Genomic DNA, 24,595 nt, shown 5'->3' with positions numbered 1-24,595 from the left:
ATGCGTGTTAGGGAATTTGGCAGACTGTTGTTGCGGCCTGGCGGGGTGTTCCCACGGCGCAGCTGTCAATTAGAAAGTAGACGCGCCCTTAGACCAAATAAAAGCAGGTCTAAGTTGTGGCGCAGGTGGTCTAAAACAGGGCCTAATGCATACACTAATTCATCATGTTTTATTTTGAAATGTTATGTCAAAAACTATGATTTAAAATTAAGCATCAACCCCATCAAAATAGGCTTGGGTAAAAAACACTGTGCTCAGGACTGCCCTCTTGTGGTGAACAAAAACACTGTTGCCCTTTGTGAACATGGTTACAGCTTACAATCTCAATTCTGGGCAAGCAAGTAGAAAAATATCAACAAATTTGTTCACCTAGCACTTTTCTTTGTATATACTCAGCACCCGATCGCACCATCAAGAGCCTTCTTGTTTTCTTTCCAGGCTTTTCCCACTTGAGACTCGCCTACTACACCCCAAAGGGATACTGAGGTTACTCCTACGATGACACGCCAGACTTCCGTGACTGATTGCAGCCAAAGTTGCTGACTATCTAAGCATCCACTCGCCCTCAAAAGTATCCATAAAGTACCGCCTGCTGCTTTTTTCCCCTCCAAGCGTGTAATGTAGTAGAAGACAAAAGGCATAAGGCAAAAGTGTTACGCTACTCAAAGATGGCACTCCTTGTGTATCCCGAGGTGGACTTAACCGGATTTAAGCTTTATCTTTATGATGGTGTCTGCCTCGCTCCACAAGCTTGGAAAAAAACGAGGAGCAGTTTTTTGCTTTTGTCGCAGCAGCAATATTGCGATGTTCTCAAGTAATGACCTTGAGAGCAAGCAAAATCCACACTGAACTCCAAGGGTCATATTTAAAAGGCAGTATTTGCATGTTGATTATTTATAATGAATATACTATTCATTGATGAAATTCGCTTTACACTGAATTTAGATTGTTACTTTGTATCCTGAAAAAAAATAGTGCTGTTGCTTGAGCTCTAATTTTAATTAAAAACAAATTCAGTCAAGCAACAAATTACACATATATAAAAATAATCTAGAAAAGTTAACTGGCATCTCTGATAACAAATGGAATTTGTTGACAAGTGTGATTAATGAACATTTGCAAATTTATTTTCTTTACTATCTTTGTGACAGATTACATCTACGTCCATAGAAGGTCACTGAAAGTTTAAGTAATTACTCAAATATATTTTAACGGAGTCTCTGTTTTACTGCTTATGATGCCAATTGTATTTGCAACATCTTCTGTCACCGAATAGAATCCAGATCGAGCTATCACCACATCACTGTACTTTTGCATTGATGCAATCTAACTCCGGGTATTGTTCTAATACAAGCGCAATGACACCCTCTTGTGGCCGCTCCTATAATGGACCTGCATCCAGGGGGGATTTAGGTCACGGGTAAAAAAACAAAACCCATTTGAATTACTCGTCATGCGTCTGTGTTGGCTTTTAAGGGCGTGCTTTAAATGCAAATGTGGTGGCCGAGGACTTTTGACTTTGACAAACAAAGGGGCGGCCGTGCGCTCTGGGGAGGAGGGAGGGCGATAGGATGCACTAGAGCGGTGGAGCGGCTCACTTGGTTACCTGAATGAGAAACGGACACCTGTTACCTGCTCTGGTTCACCACAGGTATCACTTTTCAGCTTGGTTCTCAGAACAACAAAGAACCGAGGCCAGATGCTCCTCATGACTCACGTCAGGTCAGACCGGTGAATATACAAAGGATTAAATTTTTTAAAATAACTCGAAGGCCGCCGGAGTGTTACCAAGCTACAGGTACGATGCGTTTAAATGACCTCACGATATTCCATTGATTATTTTTGTTTGTCTCATTTGCTATGGGTCCGATACGTTACAGATCAATAAGTTGCAATACCGAGAAACCCGAAAAGGGCCATATTTGTTTTTATCAGAGGTGACTCAAAGAAGAACCGCATTTTTCAATTTGACTTATTTGACAGGAAAATTTGGATGAATGCTTGCTTTTCAATGGAATCACTGCTGTACAAAAAAAAAAAAATGGCTGAATGGAAGTGACTGTGATGACTAAAACACATCTTTTGTGCAACTGGATTAGCAGATCTTTAGAGGCTTCTTAAATGATCCATCCAGCCATCTTATTTCTATAGCACTTGTCCTCAACTTGGGTCACGTGAGATCTGGAGTCTCTCTACAAGGTGATTTTGGACGAGTAAATATCGTCATCGACAGCAACCCTAGTGAGAATAAACCAAAGTAAACGGTAGCATATAAGGTGGTATGTTAGGTGGCCTTCAAATATCTGGTGAAACTTTTCTTGTCAAGGTAAGTGGCACGAAAGTTTGACAAATCTATGGATAAATAATTGGTTATGAATAAATAAATAAATGATTGGTTGTAAATAAATAAATTTATCTTCCTCATCTGTCTATACCAGTGACTTCTAGTGATAGAACTATTTTTTAGATGCAGAAAGTAGGGACGTTTTACATCTTTTTTTTTCAGACCGATACCAAGTACCGATACTATTGGTACTGTTGATACTCTCTCTTCTTCGATCCTTCTCATTTCTAGTTCCTGATTGTAAAAATGCCCACAAGAGGTTACCAGTATTGTTTCAAATACAATACCTGGAATTAAGGACAGGTATCGGCATGACACCGATACTCGATCAGAAAGCAGAAAGTGCATCACGGACACATTTTTGTTTGGCAGTGAGACTTTTTGTACTCAAAATATGTGCTTGGTATAAAAACGATGGATGTGTTCCTTTGACCAAATGGTCATTTTGTTTTGGTGCCATCACATGGTGTTTTTTTTGGTCACCCTACTTTCAGGGGTTAATGTCCAGTTGAACTTGCTGTCAGGAGCAGCCTTGAAAAAGTCCAAAGTCAGTGAGCAAACACTGATTGGTTTCCTCTTTAGGGAGTCACTGTTTAAATCAATACCTGGGACAATATTAAAGGACATTTCGCATGCATGGACTCAAACAAGAGCAGACACTGGTGCGATTCATAATTGAATCCCCCAAAACAAACGCGGGACCTTCTTTTAGAGCTGCCCTCACAGATCGAGGAGGCAGAACTTGCTGATAGATGTGTTTCAGTAACACCATCAATCAGCTGCTCCTCAATTTCGCTCCTTATGTAGATTAAAACGGCAACACTGCCGCGTCGCTACAGCTTGTCTTTCGCCGTCTCAGTTGATAAATCAAGATGGGGGAATGGGAGGGGGGTGTGTTAGAGAATCAACTTCTCATTTATGATCATTCGAAATGTTTTGTTGCGCTGTCACCTTGCTTGCGTTAATCAGCGCAGGGGTGTGAACGTTTGTCCAAGCAAATGTCAAGGGAGCAACCCGGCCGTGTTGCCGTTCAATATTTTTCACCTCGTCTGGTTGCTTTATTTTGCTTGACGGATTCCGATTGAATCATTTTCATGCTACAGAATGTTTTCCTCATATCGATCTCCATTTTCTGTCCTTTCACAATCGCTGTTACGCAATCCCTGATTGCCTCAGTAACTATTTTGCCATTAACGTTAAATCTTGGCCACCAATAGTGACATAAACAACATCTCGATGGACTTGTTTTGTAGTTTTGAGAGGCAGTTTTAAAAAAAAAAGCTTCCAGAAATTTTGCAAGCACATTGTGATGTATTTCTCACACTGACACCGTGGCAGGCTGCAATCAAGAAAATATGCCACACATCATTAATCTAACTTGGACTGCCTAATTCATATTTGACAGAAAGTGAGTTATTATTTTCCCAAAGATTTACGACTTGATCCGCCCTACCCGACTCGCTCTTGTTCTCCGAGGGAGCACCTTCTGCTGACAACTTTTTCACTTCTGCGGCAAAAAAAAAAAGCTAACTTTCATTTCCGCTATCGCTGGCAGAGTGGAATAAAAGTGTCCGTCAACATTGTGCTGGCAAATTAAACATCTTTGCTATGCATATTGGCTGTGTCAGAAATTGGGGGGGGGGGGCTTTTCTCAACTGATTCTACAGTTTAAAAAAAAAAAAGTCAACTATCATTGAAATTATAACAGATACATTTGGAATTTTCTTTTTCTTTTTCCTTCTTTCACAGTGGAAACCGAAAAAGGCCTTCTTACTTCCTTTTGTGCCTCTGTACTTGCACTCCTCACACACTGACGAACTCTCATCCCACATGATAACCGACGAGACGACGACACCCACACGGGGTCAAGTGCGCGGCCATCTTGCCTAAATGGAAAGTCTTGGCTGGCTCCAGCAGTTGGCAGACTTAGTAGCGAAATAAGTGGAAAGTAGCCGACATTCTATTTAAAATACAGTTACAACATGCTGTTAACACATCTTGGACTACAATTTTAGTAGTTGCCACGTTACATCGTTAGGGTAGCTAGCATGCGTTAGCATGTACGCGTATGCTAGCTCCCAATTTCCGCATATTAGGTAAACCCGCCCCAGCTAGGGAAATGCTCATTTGATACAAGTTTTACACGGTTCCTGTCTATGTTGAGACTTCTGAGGCAGTCATACTTGTTGATGTCAAGGGTATTGACAAGGAGGCCATCAGGCAATCGTGTCAACGGCCGTCGTTTGGTATTTCCCCATGCGGGTATTTCCTTTGAGGCTGAGTGCTCTTTGAAAGAAAAAAACATGTTGCTCTCTCTTTGGGTTATGTGTAAGACGAGAGTAGCTCTGACAAGTCAAAGCAAACATTGATGCTTTTACCTCTATTTCAGGAAAGCTCTGAGGGATGTGCCACTTTTTAATCATATTTGGACTTTTCTTAACTTTTCAAAGCAGTCCATCAACGGAGGAAATCACAACATTTTTCAGGATGACTTGCAAATGCTTATTATTAGAGGTGGGCTACTATATATATTTTTTCCTCCAATCTAAAACGGTGTCTTAGCATCTTCTTTATTTTGTGGGCTTAGCTCCAAAACATAGATCACATAGTCACTATTTCAATAAAGTCAATCCAGCCCCCAGCTTGACAACCGCCAAGGGACACTAGTCAGGGAAATCTCCGACAGTGTTTTTAGCTAGCTTGGATCGATCTGCTAAATCAGCTGTTTAAAAACACCAGCTTCGGTCTACTAAACCTCAACCAGGGGCGTCTCATCCTTTCTCGGTGCCCCGATTGCTTTCGGGGAAAACCCGGAATAGTATATGTCGGGGCACGAAATCATTGTAGTCGAATGACATTGGCAGCATTAAGTCGATATTCTTTTATCCAAACAGGGACTCTATTAATTAAACTTCACGGAAGGGTATTTTGTCGAGCAGTCGTCAAAAAACAGCAAGAGGAGCAACCCTACAGTCGTCAGGGGAGGATGTCTCTTGATCTCAGTTATTATCCTCAATGTGACCTTCATTTACAAAGAGCTGTGACAATAGCTTCGTGGCTAGAAAACCTTTGCTTACAAAGAGAGGTGGCTTGCAAGGATACTTTGTAAGCTCCAGTACATTTTTATTTGTTCTCACTCATCTATCTATGTCCTTGATACGAAATACAAAAGATCTTTGTGGGGAAGCTCCGAGGAATTGGTTTAGAAACTTTAACTATATAGTTACATGATGTGCCTGGATGATGTAAATAATTCAGGTATATGAACAATCACAGACAATCAAGGGGTCTGAGAATATGCAAAAACGGCATTAAAATTAGCCGTATCAAATTTTTCTCCTTGTGGTGGCCACAGAGTGACCAAGGGTGGCCAGGGCCACCCCTGGCCACCATGTAGCTCCGCCTCTGTTTAACCATTGATGTTCAGCTTATTCTTAAGTGCTGGGCGGGCCAAATGCCTTCATTGATGCGCTCTAAATAAAACACTACGATGTCATTATGCACATGACTCTCCGAAGATTTAAACGACATTTATGACATTTACTTTCACCTAAAGATATAAGGGCCTGGGTTGTTTTCTGGCTTACTGAGGCAACTATGCCCATTTGTGTAATGATATGGGACGAATTCCAATCATTGAAAGCTATATAAAAATCAAAAGGCTCCTTTCCCGGTGTCTGTAAAATCATGACAGAAATAGAAGCTCAAAGCGGAGCGCTTTGCTTTCACAGATGGTCGTTTGCGTGTGTGCGGCAAAAGTTATTAATGTGAGCGTGACAATTGTGTGCTTTTTTTGCCAACAGATTGAGCATGCTTCAGGTGGTTTGAACCACAGATATGGGGTCAAGAAGATCTTACTTGCAGACTTTATCAGTGGTGGCTCTTTTTTGTCTTGTCTGTAAGTACATTTTACCGAAATATGCAGTCCATTGAGCGCTATTTAAAAAAATTCCACATGACTTTTTTCCCCCCCTTCTTCTAATTCTACAGGGACTGTTGATGGGAGAATGCCAGAAGTGCGCGGAAAGGTCAACGGCGAGGCGGAGTTGACTTGCAGTGTCGGTCCATCTTACTCAGCTGTTGTCTCATCTGGATCACTGCACGTGGTTGAATGGGTACGACAAGGGCTAGACGTCCCTGTGCTGATGAAGTTCGGATCCTATGCACCTCGAGTCCATCCGCAATATGAGGGTGAGTAAACATGCTGACTGCAGCTGCACTCTTCTATACCTGGATTGGGAAAGGGGGAGGCAGTACCCCGATGGCCACCCTCTAGCTCCGCCAGTGGATGTCAACGCAAAGCCATCTGGTCTTTGTGCCAATTTTTTTTTCTGACACCAAAACCTTTGTGAAATTCACTCCCAATGATTTGAATGCATGAGAAAATGCTGTTCTTTGAGAAAAGACACAAGCCCACCATTCTGCTATTTCAAAAGTAGCCACTTTTATAAGGACCTACTTTGTTTGCATCATTATCATCATCATGGTTTTATGCCAACAGTCCTGAAAGCAAAGAATATCTTGCGGGGAAATAATTATCAATGTCTACTTCCGCTTAAGACTACTTCTGCTTACTTCTCCTGCAAATTCAACAACAGTGAATGGACAAAAGAAGAGCATGGTTGGTTGTTATCTTTTGTCTGAGCACTTCTCTTTTCTTCCTTCTTCCTTGAAATTTTACTTATGCACCTGAAGACAGACTTTTTTATGGGCTTAACCCTCAGTTTCATTCACATAATCTATTTGACCTATGATGAGACGAACGGATAGATTTAATCATTCAATATTTTCCATCATGGCACCTGGTGACCTCAGGAGAATATGCCAGTTATTATAAAAGCCTAGCAGAAGGATGAAACTCATTTTGTATCAGTCATCAGTTTTTACTATAGAGGCATCTTTAAAAAAAAAAAAAAGAAATACATCAACGTGATACTCGGCTTTCTATCATGGTGTTGTATCTTCCTAAGTGTCTTTGTGATTTTCCCTGAGGCGCTGGCCATTTATTGCTTTCTATGTCAGTGCTGTTCAGCACATATGAAAGCAATGTTTTCCATCTTTGTGATAAGATGGAAATATTTCTCATGCTGCCGTGCTTTCGCTGTCAACACCTTTGAGGAAATGAAGAGAAAGCGCTCGGTGGCTCATTTAAATGTCATGTTGAGATTTCCAGAGGCAATGCAAGGCGTGAGTCAAAATGGTGGCGGTGTACTTTCGGAGAGGCTGTTTTAAATACTAGAACCACACATTTAATTAACTAATAAATACATTTAAAAAAGTAAAAAATAAATAAGATAAATATAAACAAATGAAATTAAAAAATAAATCAAATTAAAATAAATCGAATTAAAAAAATCCCGTATTCAGAACACGACTTTAAATAAAAACAAATTGACCTTACGGGCCACACCAAGCAGAGCGCAACAACAGGGATATTTTTGTATTCAGCTCCTCCCCCCTTTACCTGACCAGGAAACATGACACCATCGTTCCCATCAGCATGAACCTTGACCGATGAATTGCTCTATGTAGGAGTGGAGCTGAATTTATTTCCCAGTCAAAGCCTGTAAAGACAGTCGCCCTTTTGCCCATTATCCATCAACATGCTCTGAGGTCATATTTTATAACACTTGATGTTACCGTGTCAGATAAAGCAGGGAAAACATTCTTGTTATTCTGGACCTCCTCAATTTCTTTAACCTTTGTCCTGTAATTGACTCTGCAAGGTTTGTCTACTGCTACACTGCCATAAATCATCCAGCAGAGAGAGAGGAAAAAAAAGTCGTAAACTTATCTGCCTCTGCTCTTGTGACAAACAAAAAAAAACGACTCTCCTGCAGCCGTACAAAAGGTTTGAAAGGGCTTCTTTGTAATCTGTTGCTTCACACAGCCGCAGGGCTGTGGGAGTAACGTGCATCATGGGAAACCAGCGCTTTAAAAGAACAACAGGTGTGGATTTCGACTCCTCGGGTCATGTACTCAGGTGTCGCCGGGGTTTCGGCTCCACACTTCCACTGTTGTTTCCTTGTGACCGTATCATAAATAAATGAATAAATAAATACATAAATGGGCAGTGGAGCTTTTCCAAATAGCGGCTCATCATGTCCGTTATTAATCTTTGGGTTAGATAACGCTCCGACTTGCCAATGGGTTGGATTTAAATGGATTTGTAGCCCATCGCTCACCAAAAAGCCACAAAGACTTTGAATGTATTTGTTTTTGACAGAGCTGTAAAAAACGGAGGATTAGTGTCAACTGTGTGAAAACGAGCCAACTCCCCCTCCACCCTTGTATCTATACTAGATGAAAAATAAACACAGCTGTATATTGATCCGCGTGAGCTCTTCCCGCTTAAATCCAATCGGCGATAACAGACGGTGTTCAGATGTTAACATTTCACGCGTAGTTAGCAGGACTTCCTCTCATCGACTGGGATGACTCGCGTTTGTTTCAGCCCCCCGATGGATCTACGGTCGATCGGTTGATTCAATGTCCAAATGATCATACCGGCTTAACGGGAAAGTCATCTGTCAATATTAACATGTATAACACAATACAAAAAAGTCCTTTTTAGTGATGGGCAAATGAAGCTTCAAATATGCTTCATGAACCAGTTGTTGTATTTTTAAGCGCGCTAGATGACATCATTTGTTAAACGGACTTTTCAGCTTCACTGTATCTTATGTTCTTCCACTTCTTTTATCAGTCACCTTTGTAGCCTCAGCCCAACCTTTCCACCCGTGGTACTACAGTGACCTATTTCCCGCACCGAGCAAGTAAACATGAGCGGACTCAAGTGGCATGTGCCCAAGGTTGCATTTTGAAATCCTGCCTGGAATGGGAGTGTATTTTACCCGATTGTAACTCCACCCTGTCTACCATTCCCTGTGGACTTAATTGCCTTTGGCAGCCTGGAAAAGTAAATAGGGTGTGTTATCGTCAATGACATAGCTAACATCCACTTCCTGCTTTTCTCTAAATGGTCAGGATCAACACTTTCTGCAAAACTTTGAATCTGGTTTTAAGCATCTCACACAAGGATATCTTTGTAATCTCTGTTTTAAGAGATGGAGGACGATGTGTCCTTTATGTATTGTTCAAATGGACAATTTCACCACCTGTGCATTAGAAAAGAAAAAGCTAACATGTCAAGGGAGCCATCACCTGGCAACTGTGAGATTAGATTTCTGAGGGTGTACTATGTGCATGTGTTATTTATATATACACGTATAAATATATGCATAATGTTGCAAGCTGCCGTTTATATCTTTGTAGGACGGGTTTCTTTGTTGGACATCAGCACTTTAAGGTTGGAAAGTCTAAAACTGGAGGACCAGGGCCCGTACGAGTGCCGGATCCTTTTATTAGATAAACCCACAGAGGAGCTTCGGAACGGCACCTGGATTCTGCTTTCTGTTATTGGTGAGGCAAATTAGCTGTTCATTTGATTTATTTGACATTTTCAATAAAGAACTTAGGCTAGTTTTCTTCTCCAGCGGCCCCTAGTTTCACCAAAACCCCGCCTCCTCTCCTGGAGAGTGGGGTCGGAGGTCACCTCTCTCTTCCCTGTGTTGCCGTTGGCAACCCTGTTCCAACCATCACCTGGTTGAAGGATGGAAGTGTGATTCAAATAGGGAATGATCAGGTATGGTTGGACACAACAAATATCTCTCATTATGTAGTTTTTACATTCCCACCTCTCTGTATCTGTCAAATGTTGTTTACCAGAAAGAAGGCTTATCTCTGACAGCAGTGAACGTGCACTCAGCTGGACAGTATACCTGTCACGCTTCCAACTCGGAGGGAAACGCGACTCTCCAAACAAAAGTCAAGATAAAAGGTCAGTAAGCGTCTGTCTTTCGATCTGTTCTGCCGCCTGTCAATCTGTCTGCCGCCATGTTTCCTTTGGGATGCCTCATGTCTGCACTTGCGCGGCTGTGAGCCGATGCAATTTTTTTGTTTCCCTCTCTTGCATCATCATAGGGAAGGACTCTCAAGACGAACACTATTATTAGCACTTGACATTGATACCGCCAATATTATACCAGCTGTCATAAGTGACTCCAAAAAAATCTCAAATTTAGTTTTTTTTTTTCCCGGTTATATCAGCAAGAAGTTACAAATAAAAAAGCTTTTCAAATTGCACTTAGCCGCTATAGTCTATAGGTGGTTCGGTTCAGTCAGTGCAGCCCCCCATCTAACAATTGTCTGAGAACATTGGAAGGCCAATTTGGCTTATCAAGCGCTATGGTAGCTCTGCGCTTCCATGCGGAATCCTGTCGCGGCTGCTCAAGATGCTTTCCTCAACTCCGACTCGCTGCCAAACGGTCTTCTCTAATGTTTCCGATTTGCCATAACACAGTAGCTTTGAGAACATTTTCACCAGAACATTTTACAGTGTATTGCATAGTGATGTGCAAGCGCCTCTAATTGGATTACACTCCACTGCATGAAATGTTCTGAAAATGCAAACTTTAGAAATTCCTGCTAGGGAAATTCCCCTCCAGGCACGCACGGAACAACACAAATGTTTAAATGGGATTTCATGGGCCTGCATGCATTCACGGTGGGACAAAATTTCAACAAGTATCATACTATACTGCACATTAGCAGTAATGTCATGTAAAATATCAGCCTCATCAGAATTTTGTATCCATTATTTTATCCATTATTTGTTGAAAAGCTCACCTATTTGCTCTTTCATATAGTTGCATTGCTTTGGCGCCCCCTCGTGGCTTCTATTGGCAATTATAATACCACTGTCACTCGTGTACATTCATCAAGCGTTAAATGACTTCAAACTCAATGCGCATATTTAAAAAGATAGGATGAGTCGGCCCTCCTATATAGACGCTAAATAATACACACCATCGAGTTTAGAGCTTTGTTCCCATCATTTAAATGGAGCCATTGCGCAACTGATTTCTTTACTGTTCACAGCTCCTCTATTTCCATGCTACCAGAGGATTGTAAACCCATGGGAAGTTTTAACATTGTCGTCCTCAATTCATTTATATCATTATTATCTCTCTTAGTATTCAGATTGAACTTTCAAGGGTACACTTTGGAGCTTTAATCCCACTGTAGCTTCTTAACATGATGATACTGTGATTTATCAGTCTAATTAAGCAGAAGTGTAGCCACAAATGGATATAACGCATGACTCGGTTTGAAAAAGGGCTTTAAGTACAACTGTGACAACTTTCTTAAGTGATCTAATGTCTTTGCTTTTCCTCCAGGGCCCCCAGTTATCGTGGTGCCTCCCAAAAGTAGCTCTCTAAATGCATCCCAGGATGCACTTCTTCACTGTCAGGCTGTGGCTGACCCTTCAAACATGACCTATGTGTGGCTGAAAGGAGGAGACAACGTCTACCACCTCGAGTCAGTTCTAAAATTAATTTGATTAAGTGTGCACCTTTACTTTTTACTCTCTGTTTTCTTTGTAGTATTATTAAGAATAAAAAAAAATAGAAAAATAAAAACAATAGAAAATAATAAATAAATGAAAAATTAAATAAATAAATATTTGTAATAATACAAAATTGACTTGTCACACAGGCGCAAGCAGATGAATTTTTTTTACACTATCACAAATTTCAAGAGAGTTTTTTAAAATTTATTTTTGTCATCCATTAAGAATTACGCAATCCATATTTTATATTTTTCTTTCAGCGAAGTGTGCGTATTTGCGTGTCAACTCGTACATATATCATCAGACACTTGTGTTCCATTGCGTGTATGTCAAGCTTGTTGTAGATAAGTACGCACAGTGGGAATAAGTGTGACAAGTCGGCACTCCCACAAAACGCTCTCCGACAACATAAAACGTGTTTGGCTCACGTCACATCAAAAAACCGAAAGCAAAATTGTCTTAAAATCACAGAGGGCAAAAATACACATAGGAAAGCGTTTTACCATTTAAGTGGCAGAAAAAAAAAATCGTTGGAGTTCTGCATGATTGTCAGCGCACCACCCGCCCACCACTTTTCACAGAGTGATTGCTGGGAAAAAATCTGGAGAGCAGAAAGACTTTTTTTTGGATGGACCTGATTTTTGTAAGAAAGCGTTGTTGTTTTTTTTAACTCCATTAATGAGAAACACCCTGTTTTTCCAAATCTGAAAATATATAACAGCTACGTAAACGTTCCAATTCTCTTTCATTATATTTTCCTGTGTGTCTGCATTAAAGCTCTTTGCGCAGCGGGAGTTTATCAGAGATTATGTGGTGGAAACAGATGTCTGCCGCTCGATAGCATTTTAATGTGAGCACCGAGACTGAATCATACATTTATTTGGTGGCAAAATGAGGCTAAAAAGCTGCTTACAGCCACTGAGTTGGCGGTAAATCTCTGCGTGTTCACAGCAAGGACTAACCGCTTCACATTAGTCATTTGATTCATTGCTCGTATGGAAAAAAAAAAAGAAAACGGTGCGCTCACAGCACTATTCAGTCACCGGTTAAGGTCGACATCAAAGCAAGCATGTGTTATTAGAAAAACAACAAAACATAAAAATTCCCACAATGTTTTACGGCCTTGGCCAGCGTATGAAAGTTGAATTTCTTGGTGTTATGATTCTTTGTTCTTTGCATATTGAAGAGTTATTTTGTTTTTTTCCTTCGAAGGTCGCTGAAGTCACGCGTGAAGATCATGGTTGATGGAACCCTCCTCATTTCGAGACTCATCCCGGAGGATTCAGGGAACTACACTTGCGCGCCCACAAATGGCCTGCTGACACCACCCACTGCCTCTGCTGTCCTCACAGTCATGCGTATGTATTTATATATACCGTATTTTCCGCACTATAAGGCGCACCGGATTATAAGGCGCACCTTCAATGAATGGCCCATTTGAAAACTTTGTCCATATATAAGGCGCACCGGATTATAAGGCGCCTAGAATAAATAACTCAACGTTGCTCAAACGTTAATGCAATCACAATATAGTAACACTCGAAATAGTGAACGATAATATATCAATAACTCAACGTTGCTCAAATGTTAATATCACACAACACACAAAATAAACACGTAAAGCTTACTTTAATATGTTAGTCCTCATCCAGGAATCCATATTGGTCCATAAATAAGGCGCACCGGATTATAAGGCGCACTGTCGGCTTTTGAGAAAATTGGAGGTTTTTAGGTGCGCCTTATAGTGCGGAAAATACGGTATATCTTTTTTTTTTCATGGAGAATTGTTAAACCCTCCTGTGGGAAGTTCCTTTCACACTTGTAAAATGTAGTAGGACTAAACAATCTGTTCTCCAAATTAATCAGCGGTCAGCATGCGATCGCACCAGCATGCGCGACTTCCTGTGTGGATGGAATCATCTGCTGTGCTTATTAAAAAATCATTTCAAATTTTTTTTTCCTTTCTCAGATCCAGCCCAGGCTCTTGGAATGCCTCGGGAAACGTATCTTCCCACAGGCATGACCGGCATGGTTAACTGCTCTTTAATAGCTCAGCCTCCCCTCCTGCGTGTGGATTGGACCAAGGATGGAGAGCCACTTGACCTGTCCTTGGTGAGTAAAACCACATGAGAGCTCTCTTCCGACAGAGTCTTCTTGCAAATTATGTCAAATTTCAAACTGTTGGGACCCTCAGTATGTGCAAGAACCATAAGGAGCCATGACAGGCTGGCACATCCTCCTTACCCTGGTCACACACTGCTGTGGGATGACACTGTGCTCCCATTTTTTTCTTTTGCTACTCCAAAATTAAAGTTTATCCTACATCAGCTTCATTTGCAGTCACAATGAAGTTTGCGACAATTTTGTTTTGCACGCACAAACTTTGATTAAATTAGTCCAATGTTTTGCCCGGTGGACGAGACATGCCACACGAAATGTGATATATTTCCCGCGGTGTGACACAAAGGCATGCGGAGTCACACTGTTGCCAATTATTTCACTTCCAACACCGCCGTCAGAAACGTTCACGGTCACAGTAACACACATGTCAAAAACACGATGACACCAATGAGAACTTAACACAAGTCACTGACACGATGAAAGGAAAGTTGAAGCCCTTATATATATAACCGATACTTCTTCTAAGAATTTAGCTGTTCAGATATTTGGTTTTGCGTCCAAAAAATTGACAACTATGATGAATAAATTCACATTAAGTAACCGAGGTAGCATTACGGGATTTCTTTTCAACTTTCTCGCACAGTATCCAGGATGGAGTGTGACACAGGAAGGCAATTTGCTGATGGCCACCGTCAATGACGATGCAACGGGAGTGTATACTTGCACCCCGTTCAACAGCTATGGCAGCATGGGACGATCCGGACCGACCCAGGTCATTCTCCAGGTACATGTTATCTATCATTTATGTCAGTGTAAGAAATAGCTTCGCGGACCGGCCTTTATATAGAGAAATAATACATTTATATAAATAAAACATTTATAATAAATATATAAATACGACGAACTAAAATGATACGACTGGCATAAAAACAAGTATAAACGACATCATTTTTTGATTATTTATTTATGAGTAATTATTTATTTATTATTCATTAAATTTGACTAATAAAACTCACCATTACGTTGAATGAGTGGGAGCACTGAGCTTGTTTCTCAGAAACGAGACGGTCCCATTTAGGCGTAATCGGAAACAATGACACCCCAAGTGGTTAAGGTTTGTCTTTTAATGCAGGATGCTTGGTCTCCATGTGATTTATGTCATACTTGGATTTTCTAAAAATATACAAAATTACAATGAATGTGCCCCTGTAATTTTACAAATAGGTCCTTGTTGACCACTTGATTGTAATCAACCTAAATGGCATCTGTCACACTGAATCAAGAACGACATTTCATTGACCTTTTCACGTCGACGTCGGTGCCCTTTGGCATTAATGAGAGCCGGCTCTGAATCACAACAATAGTTGTGTAATTAGTCGCTTAATTGTGTGGCTAATCCTTTTGTTATTAAGATAATCTTGTCCAAAGAGAGCCATTAATTCTGTTTAAGTAGTGCAAACGGTTGCCATGTTTTGCTTTGACGATTCGCAGGACCCCCCATCGCTCATTATCACTCCGGAGAAGCAGTACAAGCAGAAGGTTGGGAGAACCTTGCTCATCCCGTGTCAAGGCAACGACGATGCCACGGTCCAAGTCAGATGGACTAAGGTAAATTGAAAGGAGCCCCTCACCCAGTTTAAAACAAATCCTCGCTACCTGACATTCAGCTATCGAAATAGAAACTCACAATAGAGGCGGTTGTTGAATGTTATGTAACGGCGGCGCCAAAATCTCCCGCCCGCAGACAGAAACAGGCAGATGAAACACTAACTGGATTGTTTAATTTCCCACTTGATGGGTGGGCAGGCTCTCAGAGACCCAAATATTTGTACATCAAGAATTAAAAAGCCAATTTGCCATAATAGAAGTCAGAACATTACAAGCAACTCGACATTCCACTTTCCCGGCAATCTGCCTGGCGCTAATTAACACATGCTACGGGGACCTGGCGTTCTAACACAGTGATCATAATAGAATTTATTGCGTAGAGAAGAAGGCTTTGTATGATAGCGATCACATATGACCCAATTTTCAATCCAGTCTGCTATTAATTGTAAAATCAGATAGCCAACTCTACGTATCGCGACTGAGTCGGCGGAATTAACGTAGTTCCTCGAGGATAACGCACACTTCAAATTAAAGATAGGATATGCTTTTTTTTCCAAGGTTGGCCTGACTCGCCCTCTGGCTTATTCCGTCACGCCCAACGGCTCACTGTCGCTGCGGCCCCTCACTAAGGACCATCACGGCATTTGGGAATGCAGTGTTTCCAACCGTGTCGCCCTTGTAAAAGCCTTCACTCAAATCTTTGTCTTGGGTGAGTGCTATTTTTATTTATTTATTTGTTTTTTACGACATAGTGCTGTTGTTTCTTATCGTGTTGACGATAAATGATCCCTTCCGACGTAATGGAATCCAGTTCGGCATGGCTGCAGACTGCAAGCTCAGTAATACAGTTTAATGGGCAAAATGTGCAAGAGTGGCAGGAAGCTCAAAGAAGAAATAGTTTTTTTTTTACATTTGTTTTCTGAAATCAACTCCTAGATTTGTTTTTAGGGGAGCCAATAAAATAATCTGTAATCTGGGTTTTAGAATATATGTCAAAACAAACAAACGAAGAAACCAACGAACAAACAAACTAAACTAAAAAATTGTATGTGGTTATTTTTTTGATGATTGCTGAACTAATCTTTTGCGAGGTATTCTGTATGCGTGATGGCAATTTAAATTGCCCCTCTGGGTTTTGTGAGACTTTGAGATGTATTCTTCTTGTACAACCTCGGGGACTTTTGACTTATAGGTTCCGCTGTATTAGGTATAATGACTTTTTTTTTGGTGAGGGCGCATGCTTATGAGAGCACCGCTGAAGCCTGGATTCTGCCTCCGGATGGTAAACACGGTCCAGTCTGGGCCGGGTTTTTTTTCTCCTCAATTTACATGAACTCACTGTTCTTCCCCTTACAGGAACCAGCCCCCATGTAGCGACATCCCTTTCCGTCTCCCCAGGGGTGAAGCGGGCCAACATCTCCTGGGAAGCAGGCTTTGATGGCGGTTCAGCACAGACGTTTTCCGTTTGGTAGGTGTAAAGTCTCCCGATTTGTGCTCGGGCCGTAACCATGGCAACCATCGACGGCGCCGATATTACCCTATTGATCTTCGGGATGAGGAATTCATTTACCCATTATAAAGTCACGGCAGCTACAAAAAAATGTGACGGCGGAGTTTTATAACTCAGTGGTCACACTATCGCAACGTTAAGTGGTTATTGACAAGACGATGTTACTCCACATATAGGATTGTATGAATCAGAACTTTATTACTGGTGCGGAAATTCATGCATGAGCCAAAAAGTCTGTTATGGTAATATTGACTTAAAAGGGGATTGGAGCGATTGATTGGTTACCAACCAGCCGAGTTGTAAACAAAATGGATGTTCGGGTAAATATAAGTACCGTATTTATTTTGGTGCACGAAAAAAAAATCAAAAATCGCAGTGCGCCTTATAATCAAGTGCGCCTTATATGTATGGATGTCAAATTGAAGTTGAATAAACTGGGTCGCTTTATAAGCTGAAAGTACGGTAAGACAAAAGTCTGAGGCATTAAATATTGACGATTGTATCGTTGTGGGTGGCCTGTGTCAGTTAATAGCAACCCATCACACTTTTCCTACTTAAACCAGAACCTTATAATTAACTCCACCACATTAATAAATTCATATTTTAACCTCTCAAACGAAAGAAGACGACACTTAAAGCCAGGAGCTTCACACCTTATATTAAGACTTAGATGAATAATTTTCAAAGGTTTTTCCGCTGTGGATAGGTGAAACATCTTTTTTTTGTGGGGGCTTCAGGAGTCAAATTTTTTTGCTCTGTATAAAATAGATATGCGGGACCTCTGCTCTGCCGCAGATAACGACAATCACTCTAATTGGAGTGGCACTCTGTGCATTAGTGGAAATACATCAGTGCTGTCTTTGAAACAAAGATTTCCAGTTGCTGAATATGAATGATTAATGGAACCCACTTTTCTGTCATGTTTCATAAAAGCACACTCCCAGAATTGCCCTCCCCTCTTTTGTTTCCACATCTCGCTCTTGTTCCTTCTGCAGGGTGAAAAAGATTTCAGCGCGTGCTAATGAAGGGAAGCACGAGTGGTTCTCGGTGCCCGTCCCTGCTATCTCCGGCACGGCCTTGGTGGTGACGGGACTTTCTCCTGCCACTGAGTATCAGTTCAGCGTCCTGTCTCACAACAAAGTTGGGACAGGACCTTTTAGCGAGATTAGCACTGTGCGAACCTTAGGTCAGTATCTTCTTCACTCATTCTTTTATCTTTCTGTAGCAGAATTAATATTTCATAAAATTATACTATATTATATTATATTATATTATATTTGTGGCGAAATAATAATAAAAAAATAATAACAATATTAATAATACTTATCTCACTATTTTATTGGAGTTTTTTTAAAACATGCTCAGAGATACTCCAGCTCAATTTGTTACGTCTGTCAGATCCCACAGCAAGCAGAGGTCAGCTGCCCAAGCCGCCTTCCTCGCTGTCAGCTAGTTTGGGCTCGGCAGGTGTTGTTCTGCACTGGGCCGCTCCGTTAGAGCAACCTGCACCCATCACGGGGTTTGTTCTTCAGTCCCGTGTCAAGCAAGAGGATTGGATCAATTTGGATGAAGATATAAGTGCCAACAGGAGTGAGATCATTGTTGTGGGGCTGCACAAGGTAAAAGAAAGTATTTTTGTTTGTTGACCGATTGTTCCGCATACCTTGACAAATAATATCATATATATTGCCTACATACTTTACATAATACTGATGTCATTTTGACTTATGTAGACTCAATCATCCACGCGACTAGGCAAAAATGACTATTGTCTTCCATCAATCTTCATGTGTTTTTTCCTCTGTGCCGCCTTCTATTGCTCTCTTCTAGTCAAATTCAAATCAACTTCATTAGCATTGCAAGCACAGTGGTGTTGACAAAGTGAGGTTTCATCCCGTGTGTGTGCGTGCGTGTGTGTGTGTTGGTCTCAGGACTGCGTATATGAGCTGAGGCTGCTAACTCGCCGTGGAGAGCTGCTGAGCAAGCCCGGTCCATCACTCAATGTCTCCACCATGGGTAAGTGTTGGAGCAACCGTGCCCCTCAGGTTCTTATTCAACATAAATATACATACAAATATAAATATATCTATTTATATATATACAAATATCCAGGTTTAAATTTGAGTCGGGCAACTTTGGTTCAAGTTTGCGAACTAGCCCAATTGAAATAAAAGGAAATGGCATTTGCTGTCAAAACCTGCTTTTCATCAAGTGAACCGTTCCGCGCTGTTCTTTTATCTGCCAAGGTAACCCTCCATGTTAATTTCCTTCTTGACATCGATACATTGAAAACGTTTGTAGCTGTTGCCTCTAATCTTTCAAAGGAAACGTATTTTGTCGAGACCGGTTTTCGCCGACTTCTATCACAATTAGCTCACTCAGATCGGCATTTACAAACTAATGTGTCGTGACAGGAATGGAGATGTACACCTCTTCATCTCGACTGCTGGAGTCTCCAGAACCGTTACTGGCTGGTGTTCTTGGTGGAGTTGGTTTTATGTGTTTGGCGCTGGTATTGCTCTTGGGGTTCGCCTACCTCATCAAGCACAGGAGGAATTTACGAAGCCAAAAGACTCCGAAAGGTAAAATTAATAAAGTGTATTTTAACGCAGGTTAGGGGTCAATTGTCTGAATTTTTGGTCAGTATGATTGTAAGGTTTTGCCCCATTTTGCCCCGCCCTTCCCTTCCAGAACCCCCACCTGCCATCTATAAGTGCTCCTCATCAATGTAAGTACCTTCATCACGTGCTCTCTATGCCTCCCGTTGACCTTTCCATCCCATCTGCTTATTTATTTTTCTTTACAGAAAATGTATTGACGGTGTTAGCGAAGCCTCAGCGCTTTTTCTGAGTTGGACTCATTCTATCTCACCTTGTTATTTTCTCTCCATCTGACACTTCTGCCATTTCTAACTATTTTCTTCTTCCACCCCTTGTTCCTGCTCTCACTCACAGAAAGATTTCAGGCTCCGGCAGTACAGACAGTGTGTTGAAGAAAAGCCTACTTCCAGCCAATACCTTTTATCCCACCACTTCCTCTACCATCTCATCCTCCTCCAAGACAGATTGTTCCTCCTTCACCCGTGAGAATGGGCAGCAGCTCCTCTCAAACCGCAGAAGAAGCCTCAATCAATTCCAGGGTCTAAAATCATGTCCCGTTTTTCCTTCTGTTGAGTTGATAACCAGAAGTCCAGATGGGCACTTTGTAATGACCCCGTATGACACACTGAATGTTCAAAAATCGGCGTCATTACGCTCAGAGGAGCAAGACAGTAAAAATCCACCGTTTGTTCTTTCTGTGGATCTTCTACCACGCAAACAATCGGAATCTAATGCATCGAGGCAAACCTGTGACATCACCCGGCATCTGGAAGGAGATATTTTTGATCATTCGGGGAATTACGACGGCTTTCCCGACTTGAACAGTTTGTGCTCCAACAGTAGCCGATCCAGTATTTCCCTTCACAAAAAAGTAATATCTCCCACATTTCCAGTACTGCCGCATTTACGCTCAAGCCTCGGCCATTACCAGCCTTCGACAACAGCCAGCACTCTGGTTCTCCAAATGGAACACGAGCGAGAGAGAGGTAACCTGACTCACTGCCTGAAATTAGCTAAGGAGAGGGAAGAGCTGGCGAGGGAACTCCAGAAATACAAAGTGTGCAAAGAAGAAATAATAAGAGAGACGCCGGTGCCTGAGAAGAGAGAGATTGGCGGTAACAAGCTTTTTCACGGCTACAAGAGACATACCTTGCCATGCAGGCACCGACAGAGCTACGGGGACAGCTTTGGTCTGTCGCCAAGTCCTTGCTTCTCATCTTCTGTCCACTGGAATAATTTTTCTCCGATGAACACAGACAGAACCTTTTTCAGTCCTTCCACTCCTCCAAATTCCTTTTTATATGCTGGTAAGCAACATCCTACTCCATCCTTAACCGGAGAGCGAGCAGACCATTCTTTCAATAACAGATTAACACCCCCACATGCCTCCCCGACAATGAGACACAAACGGGTACAGGAAACACCACAGGGCGATCATGATGTACCGCAATCCCTATTCTCGGAAACAAATGTACCTTCCTCCGAGACACCGAGACAAACCAATCCACCGTTTCATCAAAAATATAGCCAAAGATCCAATTCCATTCTGGATGCAGGGCCAGATGCGGAGGAAGACTTCCCCGAGCCCATTCAGCAGAATGTTGGTATTGAGATGAGTGTGGATGAGCCGGCGCTTGAAACATGTGTCACGAAAAAGCCGATGCTACACTACAGAATCGCCTCTCATGTACGAGAAGGATTCTCTCGCCCAAGTGGCGACGAAGAAATGAGAAGGAGCGTGAGTTTTTACTACCAAGATAAATCTTCAGGGCCGCAACTGCGCAGAGCTGTGAGCCAAGGTTCAACACTATGCGACTCCAAGCAGAAAAGGCACAGCCTCGACACGAGAAGATACGAGGATACGGATTTTCTCACCCCTGATGCGTGGATAGACTCTTTAAGCAAAGAAAAACACACTGATTCCTCAGACTCTTTGCATGCAGATAATCAAAGTTCGCCAGCAACAATATCTCCAAATATTCTCCAATGTTCCCATTACTAGCCAAACTACCGACAATTCACCCCTTAGCAATCCATTAAGGTCTCTTAGCAACTGCAAAACAACAGCTGCTTCGGTCTTACCCAATCCTCCGAAATGGCCAGATCAATACCAGGACGTCATCCAAAACGCAACGAGTTACCCAAGGTCTACGATTGAGTTTTCTCGGAACTTTGTACTTCATGACAACAAGCCCCAAAATAATCTAGCCACGCTGGAAATGGAGGCCGAATCCTACGAAGAAGTGCCGGATTGCGGAGGCAGCTACAGTAGTTTTGCAAGCAGTGGCCGAGGAAGCATGGAACCTGCAAATGGACGCTTGTCTTTCAGTCATTTCTCCACAAACAACACCAGCTCACCTGAAACTGTCCAGGAGGCCGGCCAGGCTAACGCACCGAATGCGTACAGTCATCAAATTGCAAAAAATCAAAGGTAAGACCTACAAAAACAGTGGGTTGCTTGTTTCCCGTGCAAATGATACTTCTGGTCCTAATATTCTGAAACGTATTCCGTACGTGTAGTGGAAAGTGTTTGGTGAGATTGAAAAGATTTGACATTCTCTGTCTCTCTCTCTCCAGCAGAAAGCCATCTGTTGATGAGAACTATGAGTGGGATGAGGCTGATACATGTTCACAGTCAGGAGACCATCACGGTGAGGCATTATTTTGGTGCGTGTGTGCAATTTGTAGTGTAAAAAGGTTTGTCTTTTGAAAATGAATCATGATTAATTCATGAAAGATGTAACATGCTATGGATGGAAACAGGACCAGACAGAGTGAGGAGAGGAAAGTGTAAAGACCGAATTCTAAAATCATGCAATCGTGCCTATATTTAGTACCCGGTTGCTAAGCTAGCGAACAGATTTCCGAGTATTCTAAACAAGACTTTCACGACGCAATAAAAATGTTGAGTTTGCTTTGAGCATTTTTAACAATAGGAATGTGGGTCATGGCCGTGCATCTCGTTTATCGTCTTCTCCTTCAGAGCAAAGCCGGTGCCTTTTATTGCAACTAGATTTAAATGAGTAGGAACAGACACCTGACTATAACCTGTTCAGGTCGCTTAGCAACAAGTGCCAAATAAGAACACGCTGGCGCTCGGTCACCTTGTGCTAGCCCGTGGTAATGATCACAAAAGCTAAGTGCAGTGTGAAAAAGACTTGATACTACAGTATCCAAATTGGGTCATTACGCAGTGAATGATTTTCATCTGTGAGATTTTCCAGATGGTATACTATAAAAGATGTTACATTTGAAGTAAACTGTCATTAATATCTCAAGCGTCTCGCTACCCACAGGCCCGGTGACGCCATTGAACCGACGGAACGCCGCGGCACTTTGTAGCCCTCGCAGCATGAAGTTTTCAACGAAGCCACAGACAAACTTCAGCCAGAGCTCTTCCCTGAAGGGGCATCAAAGCAGCCGCTGTGCGTTGCGTGAACCTGACACTGTGCTTTTCTGAAAATCCCAGACGATGACTCCGTCGCTGTTGCCAGTCAATTATTGATTGCACCAAGCGACAAGCACGTGAAGCTTCTGGTGTTATTATTATTTTTCTTTTCAATGTTGTTTTAGTGTGGGACCGGGTACTTCTTGTTTTGTTGTGTGTGAAATCAATCTGGCGGTCTATTCATTTCTAAAGAGTTTACTTACTGAATAATGCCAATCAAAACATTTCAATCACTGTGTTTGCTGAATTGGTCCACTCCATAGTTCCAATTGCTTCTTTTCAAATGGCACAATTCTGATATCAATATTTTTTGTTTTACTCTTCATATTAGTCAACCAAATAAATAAAGACAGAGTGCTTGTATGCCTGCTATAATTGAAATTCACAACAGATGCGTTCACTGCAAATCAATGTTTCCTCCCCCCCGTGGACTGCTTTCATTTTCTGCTCTTCACATATTACAAGTCCATAAAAGACTAAATCGCATGTGGTGCTCAGGGGATTTGTAGTCAGCGCTACTTTAGTTTAGAATCCAAACACAGTGTCCAAAACACAAAACAAAGAAAAATGTGTTTTCCCCCTTGAATACCAAGTGAACATTAGCTTACATTTTTTCTTTTCCTGCTTGTGTGCAGTCGCGATGCAATTTTTTTCAAAATATCTACTATGAAATCCTTTTTTTTTTTTTTGCAGCATTTTTTTTTTCCAGGTTTGACTGTATGCGCTCCACCTAGTTTTCTCACATTGTTTTCCGTTTACATCTCAAGCTAAGTCTTTTGTCAGCAGTTGATTTCATTGAGTGATAAAATACTTGTCTTCCATTTGAACAAGCGCCCGGTCCTACTAATTCTATTAGAACCGCAGTGGAAAGCGATGTGGGGTCGTGTCACAGTCATCCGTTTTAATCTTCTGCAATTCCATTTATTTATTCTTTTATAGCACTTGAGCAACGATCGGGCGGGAAGAGCATATTTCTCGTCATATTTCTTCTGTCTGGCTGTGAATGCTCACAGTGGGAGTGCAGCCCATATGGCTGGATTCCCGCAAGTGTTTTGTTGCTCTTTAGTGGCATAAAGGTAGCACAAATTGACAAGCAAGGTTGCAAGTACAATGCAACTTGTCAATACAAATGTATTTATGGTTTTAAATCCAACAAGACTTTCTTTTGAAACTTTTTTTGTACTTTTTTTTTTTTTTGGTGATAACGTTTATGACCAAAACATTAAAACATTGTCTTAATGCTATTTTGCAATATTTGTTTTTAGGGAGTCAATGCAAAATGTGTTTCATAACATCACTGTCTGTCAAATATCCTGGTAAATTCTTAAAACGGAAGTTTTTGTTGTGTAACTGTCACACAAATATTTTAAATTAAACAATTGTGCTTTTCTTGTCAACGTGTTTTGCATTGAAAGAAAAAACAAATAAAAATCTTGATTGCAAACAAAAATCAGAAGTGACAGTTTAAAAGGCTCCACCAGACAGCCCACCCCGCTTGGCTTTCGTCTCGCACATGCAAGCTGGCACTAAACTGCTCATTGAAAAAAAAAAA

The 24,595-nt window shown here is 41.5% G+C and overlaps 1 protein-coding gene across 2 annotated transcripts; it reads left to right on the top strand.

Moving 5' to 3' along the window:
- The first annotated feature begins 1,432 nt into the window (after positions 1-1,432).
- On the top strand, positions 1,433-24,595 carry LOC119131359 (protein turtle homolog A-like). 2 transcript variants are annotated; one of them, XM_037265728.1, is made up of 21 exons: positions 1,433-1,798; positions 6,148-6,242; positions 6,335-6,535; positions 9,620-9,766; positions 9,841-9,989; positions 10,073-10,184; positions 11,584-11,725; positions 12,969-13,114; positions 13,726-13,868; positions 14,521-14,661; positions 15,369-15,485; positions 16,044-16,194; positions 16,842-16,953; positions 17,991-18,181; positions 18,394-18,614; positions 18,927-19,011; positions 19,410-19,577; positions 19,687-19,723; positions 19,950-22,026; positions 22,176-22,246; positions 22,892-24,595. In XM_037265728.1, the coding sequence occupies exons 2-19, from the start codon at positions 6,182-6,184 to the stop codon at positions 21,595-21,597; spliced, it is 3,972 nt and encodes a 1,323-aa protein (XP_037121623.1). In that variant the 5' UTR covers positions 1,433-1,798; positions 6,148-6,181; the 3' UTR covers positions 21,598-22,026; positions 22,176-22,246; positions 22,892-24,595. The 2 variants fall into 2 exon arrangements, with proteins under 2 accessions (XP_037121623.1, XP_037121622.1); XM_037265727.1 differs by having other exon boundaries at positions 22,173-22,246.

Source organism: Syngnathus acus, chromosome 12 (assembly GCF_901709675.1).
Source record: "Syngnathus acus chromosome 12, fSynAcu1.2, whole genome shotgun sequence".
NCBI classification, from domain to species: Eukaryota; Metazoa; Chordata; class Actinopteri; order Syngnathiformes; family Syngnathidae; genus Syngnathus; species Syngnathus acus.
Note: the sequence above shows the minus strand (reverse complement) of the source record. Positions and strands in the feature narration are given on the sequence as shown.

Excerpts from the sequence above, each read along its gene's own strand:
- LOC119131359 (XM_037265728.1), top strand. The coding sequence starts at position 6,182 with ATGGGGTCAAGAAGATCTTACTTGCAGACTTTATCAGTGGTGGCTCTT. Across the intron at positions 14,662-15,368 it reads CGACCCAGGTCATTCTCCAG|GACCCCCCATCGCTCATTAT; the intron begins GTACATGTTATC and ends GACGATTCGCAG. Across the intron at positions 16,195-16,841 it reads CACTCAAATCTTTGTCTTGG|GAACCAGCCCCCATGTAGCG; the intron begins GTGAGTGCTATT and ends TTCCCCTTACAG.